This window comes from Cynoglossus semilaevis, chromosome 4 (assembly GCF_000523025.1).
Source record: "Cynoglossus semilaevis isolate Cse_v1.0 chromosome 4, Cse_v1.0, whole genome shotgun sequence".
NCBI lineage: Eukaryota > Metazoa > Chordata > Actinopteri > Pleuronectiformes > Cynoglossidae > Cynoglossus > Cynoglossus semilaevis.
The window spans coordinates 130,893-136,809 of record NC_024310.1 but is presented as its reverse complement, the minus strand read 5'-3'; the positions used below and the strand labels follow the sequence as shown (position 1 = coordinate 136,809).

The 5,917-nt window shown below is 45.0% G+C and overlaps 1 protein-coding gene across 1 annotated transcript in view; it reads left to right on the top strand.

Annotated features, from left to right (window-relative positions):
* The window catches only part of mecom (MDS1 and EVI1 complex locus), a 126,113-nt gene extending 122,958 nt beyond the window's left edge, over positions 1 to 3,155 (top strand). The window contains 4 exon segments of the mRNA XM_025054794.1: positions 808 to 1,038; positions 1,115 to 1,294; positions 1,296 to 1,314; positions 1,389 to 3,155. Of these exon segments, the coding sequence (XP_024910562.1) occupies positions 808 to 1,038; positions 1,115 to 1,294; positions 1,296 to 1,314; positions 1,389 to 1,523 (565 nt within the window). The 3' untranslated portion in view covers positions 1,524 to 3,155.
* The last annotated feature ends 2,762 nt before the right edge of the window (positions 3,156 to 5,917 follow it).

The following is a 5,917-nucleotide window of genomic DNA, read 5'->3' as shown; positions in this document are numbered from 1 at the left end:
CTCTTGCGAAACTGGTCCCTCATCCCATCCATGCAGGGGGGGGGGGGGGGGGTGGAGGTGGGAGGGGGGGTAGTTACTGGCACTGGGTAGAAACAAGGGTCCTGCAGTTTTGTACCTTATCTTTAATGTGGTGAGCGGTCAGTCCCAACACTGGACGCTCAAATACACGCTGTAAAAACAACAGGGCACGTCTAGTGTGTGTGTGTGTGTGTGTGTGTGTAATGACACGGTGATGTGCATCAGTTTCTCCGTGGCCTTTTCCCAGTCCTCATCCAGGCGTCCGTTGTGTGAGAAATGGGATTTCTGGGAGATGACGAAAGACGTCCCAGAGTGTAATTAGTGAATCAGTCTTAATGCGGTTCCAGATGATTTACCAAATGCTGGTTTCCTGTGGTGCTGAGACAGAGGGACAGATTAGGACTCGGGCAGTTTGGATAGCTGCCCCCTCCCCCCTCCACAGGGATAGAGAAATGGGTCCGTTGGCAGGGCTCTCATAACTCTCTCACCAAATGGGGCTGTCTGCTAAATATTTTGCCTATTAGATGAAGAGGAGATAGCAGAGAAAATAAACAAGGAGAGAGGCAGAGTACTTCAGAGTACTTCACTTAAGTACTGCAGTGATCAACCCAGTGCTGCCGTGTCCAAGGGGCCCAGGGCCTCGATGACAAACAGGTTTCAGACTCGCGGCTCAGGCTGAGTCGCTGAAGTGTTTTTATAGTGAATAAAGTTGGAATAATTCAGCACAAAAAACCGTTCTCTTCTCTCAACAGTAAACGTCGTCATGCTGAGTTTCATTATCATCCACAGGCTGAATGGTGGTCCGTTTGAAGAAGAGAAGCCGCTGATGGCGAGCCGTGGGTCACATGACTTGGCAGACGAGGAAGCAGAAGACCTCGGTGCTGATGGAGAAGAAGATGAAGAGCCCACCAACACCGCAGACCAACTGGATGGAGAGAGAGAGATTCACCCCAACAACCTCCACGACAACATGATGATGCAAAACAAAGTGGAGCTCAACTGCAAACTGTCTCCTCTGAGGTAATTGGCTGAAATCACAGAATAAAAGATGAAACTGTGGTGACAAGTGATTTAAATCCCTGCCCAAATGTTTCAGGTTTAAGGAGGAGGAGGAGGAGGAGGAGGAGGAGCAGAGCAGCTACTCAGCTCTGGATCATATCCGTCACTTTTCTGAGATGCAGAAAATGGCAGAAAGTGAATTGAGTGACGGTGATGGAGATGAGGAGGACGGATCGTTCCGCTCTTCGTCTCTCACTGAGGCAGTCAAACAACATCTTTAGAAAATCTAAATCTCAGGTGAGAAACGTGTTCACTAGCTGCAAACAAACATCAACACAGTTGAAGTTCACCTTCTTCTTCTTCTCTCCCAGGCCTACGCCATGATGCTGTCTCTGGCTGAAAAGGACTCTCTTCATGCAGCGACGCACACCTCAGCCACCATGTGGCACAGTCTGGCCCGGGCTGCTGCTGAATCCAGCGCCATCCAGTCCCTCAGTCACGTTTGATAGAGACCCCCCCGCCCCCAAAACTCGAACCTGACCTGTGGCACAGGGAGTCCATTACAGCAGGCCTGTCTGCAGGGGGCACTGATGGTCTATGGAGTGACTGCTGAGCAGAACCAGAACCAGAACCAGAACCTCACACACAGACCAGGCTTCCTGTCTGCAGAGAACCATCCACGTTCTAGAAAAGCTTCATCTGATTGACAACAAATGTTTTCCCCATTGATTTCACTGAACACCAACCTGGGATGTGGTTGAAATAATAATGCTAAAATAATAATAGAAGTATTTATTCTGTCGGATATCTATGTTTTGCACAGCAACGGCAGCTGCTGGACGTGGAGGATGGATGTGCTGACGCATCGGACTAACTCATGGACAGCACTTAACGCAGCAAGAAGAACGATTCAAGATGGGAGACTGAGCTGGGCGCTGTCTTTAAGGTGGTCTGTTTTTAAGGCGGTCTGTCTTTAAGGCGGTCAGTTTGTGGTTAGTCAGCACCACTGTGCGTTAAGCATGACAAAAAAAATTCAAATGTTTTTCCAGAACCTGTCACATTCCTTGATGGTCTTTGTTTTGATGGCGGAGTTGAACCTCAACCTCAGTCTGTGTAAAGACAGTCAATTTGACTGACGTTGTCGAGGACATTAATGTTTGGACCCAGATAAGACAACCCCTCCCCCCCCCCATCTGTGTTTTCATTGTCTTTTACAATCACAGCACTGTTGTACACCAGTGTTTTCCACAGTGCGCTCCATCCTGACCCGCTTGCGAGATCTGTGAAAAGATATAAATATGTTGTCTTTTAGTGGAAGATAAAGAGCCAGAGCTGAAGGTTATTGTTGTCCTGTAAAAGTCTTTTTTAAAACCTAAAAAAAAAAATCCATCCTTGTCGTCTGACAATACCACTAAATAGCCTGAATGCTAGTCGTTAGCTTTTCCATGCTTGTGTGTCTTTCATTTTTAGACAATCATGGTTTGTTTGTTTGTTTGATGTTTTTGTTTATTTTTGGTGTTGTTATTTACTGTATGTTGAGAATTGTATTTATTTCTTGGCAAACTGTAGTTTGTTTACTGAATAGCACTGCTCCTAGCCTCAGGTGATGAGGTCATCAGGCTGTATCCAATGGGTTTGTAGATTACCAGACATTCACTCCTTATTCTTCTAATGAAACTGGTTGATGGATAGATGAAACTTAGATTTTTTCTATGACAATTTAATGATTCAGTTGTAAAAAAATTATTATAATAATCAAAATTAAAAAAAAAAGATGAGGAGTGAGAAATAAAAAAGAGCCAGGTATAATTTTGTTCATAAGCGCATGATTGGTCTGGTTAGATCTGTGTTTGTCTTCGAGCTCGTGTGACGTTCACTTCATGTTGATGATTCAAAAACAACAAGTAACAGAATATTTTCATGATTTTTTCTCCCATTTTCAAGGGACGGCGTTTTTTTGTTTGTTTTTGTGTCCTTTTTTTTGTTTATAATCAATTTTTAAAAAGTAATCAGCGGTCCAGGTACTTTGTTTTAATGCTTTCTATGATGTCATTTCTGCGACGTCATTTCTGCGATGTTATGCATTTCAATTCATTACTGTGGGAGGAACAAGAAGAAATAAAAAAATACAATGTTGACTGAAATGTGACTGATTTCACAAAATAAATGTTTCTTTTTTTTACCCCTTCACATTTACCCGCTCCACACAGTTCCCTCCCAGCTGCCCCATGGTTTTGGCCCAGAGCTGAGTTACACCCAGAGACAGGAGTCAGAAAACCACCTGGCGTTTTCTTCTGGCGCTCTCATGGCCTCCAAGAGCGAGGCAGAGCTTGAACTCTGCTCCTCAGTCTTTTTCTGCAGGCCTTGGCTCACACAGAGAGGGGACGGCAGAGAGTGGGCTTGAATGTGGTAGTGGGAGCGGAGGCAGGAATGTGTCTTCTTTATTTGTGTCCATTTGTGGGGCATGATGGATGAGGTGGGTAGATGTGATGACCTGGCTCATCGCTCAAATGCTCAATAAGAGTCCCATCCTGCAGCAGGCCTCCCCATCCGGCACCCCTCACCCCCTCCCCCCCGTCACTGCTGCCAGCCAACGTGGGCGGACATTGTGGCTGGGAGGGTTGGAGGTTCAGTGACTCCATTGTCCGGCAAGTAGCTTGGGTGGGGGGCTGGAGAATTGGGCATGACAGTGAGGATGGCTGGCGCTGACACTTCACATTTACAGTGCTCCCCCTAATGGATGGGGTGTTTTCTTAGGGCCTGTCGTCAGCCCTGGGGACTCCGTGGGGCGTCCAGCTTTGATGAGATCACAGGGGGTCACGCAGTGTTGATGAGGTCAGCATGGGTCGTCCAGCTTTGATGAGGTTAGTCTCAGTGATGGTGGTGGTGGTGCGGGCCACGGCCATAATGGAGTGGTGGTCTTAATGGTCCTTGGTCACTTTGACCACCTGTACTGGTTGGACTCATTCAAGTAGTACAGATGTGTGAGAAGTCTGTACTACCGAGTACTGATGCAGTACTTTGGTCCAGAGATGTTTTCTTGTTGCTGAAAGAAGTTTTGACATGATTTTGACCAAACTAACCAAACTACAGAAACAGCACCACCAGCTGAGAGAGCAGGAGTCACATGTTCTCTGTTTACACCAATAAACAACATCAATAACATCATCACTATATATATATATATATATATGTATATATATATACATATATGTACACATATATGTATATACATATCTACTATATATAGTTCTCAGTGTGGAAGGATTTAAAATTAAAATAAAACCTTATATATTCTTTCATTACATTCATATTCATTAAAATATTAAAAAGCACTAAAACCCAAACCTTAGCTGTACCAAATATATGCCTAATCCTAATCCTAAACCTGACCCTAACCCAAACTTGGATCTTCAGAAAGGGTCCTCAAAAAACTGAGAAATCAGTATGTGTGTTTGAGTGTGAGCTCTCTTCCCTCCCTTTTTCAGCTCCTCCCCCACAGCAGCAGGTGAGTGGGTAAGTCAGAGTAATTAAATCAGGCGTGCAGGTAGGAGGCACTCTGTTCTGTTCTGTTCAGCAGACCAGGATCTGGAAGTTCAGGTGGAGGAGGTGAGGAAGGTATGGAATGAGACTGAACTGAGTTTGTTGTTATTTCTGTCTGTGTTTATTTACAGCTCAAATCTGAAGGTGTCTCTGATTTGTCAAAAACTCAAATCATCTTTTCACAAGACGCAATCCTAAAGAACTGTATGAAAATATGACACATCTTGACCAACACCTTCAATCAAGTCAATGCTTCTAAAACGTCAAAATGGGAATTGATCACATGATCGTTAATGCAGATACATTTGAAAAATCCTTACCGGAACTAGATCTTCTAATCAGTGCAGTAAAAAAATACTAAAAAGTACAGTAAAAAAATACTAAAAAGTACAGTAAAAAAATACTAAAAAGTACAGTAAAAAAATACTAAAAAGTACAGTAAAAAAATACTAAAAAGTACAGTAAAAAAATACTAAAAAGTACAGTAAAAAAATACTAAAAAGTACAGTAAAAAAATACTAAAAAGTACTGCAGCTTTTACTCCCACTGCATTAGGTTAAAGTTCCTGGTTTAACTACAGCGCCCTCTGTCTATGAAACGAGTCCAAAGGCGCGGCGCGTTGATGATTCTGAAGTGGCTGTAACTGTGTGTGATGTCATTGTTTGTGGTCACTCAGGCAGCGAGAGGAGTTCATCACAGTGTAACATGACACGGACACCGTCTGCCGGTGCCGGTGCTGGTGCTGGTGCCGGTGCCGGTGCCTGTTTCCTCTCACACTTCATCAACACGTTGCCATCATTAACCCTCAGCTCCTAATAAAGGGCTCAGTGTGTATTGAAGAGGGGCTGGCACGGCCCGATTGGTGTGTGTGTGTGTGTCCACTGTGGGCGGGACCTGGTAGAGCTCAGAGCCACTCAGCTAATGTGACGGTTGGCACGGCCTCAGAATCCATCAGAAGTCATTATCTTTTTTACCTCTGTCCCGACGCTCGCTCTTCGTCTCCTTCCTCTTCCTCGTGTCCATGTGCCCATGTGACCAGGACATCCATCAGGCCCCCCGGGGACAGAGGCCGTCACAGCTGGCAGCTCTCATGCTGATTGACTTGGCACTAACGCCGACTCAGACGCCAGGGGAAACATTTTGCAGGTGTCAGAGTGTCCATGAGGGGGCGTGGTTCTTACAGTTGGCACAAGTGGGAATGTTTGTGTGTGTTTGGATGGAAATGTGGCCACCAATAATCACATTAACTTTTTACTGCCTGCACAGTAATGGCAGCGCCTCCTGTGTGTGTGTGTGTGTGTGTGTGTGTTTCTACTTTATCATCTCATCTTCTGTCAGACAGACCTGTGGATTCATT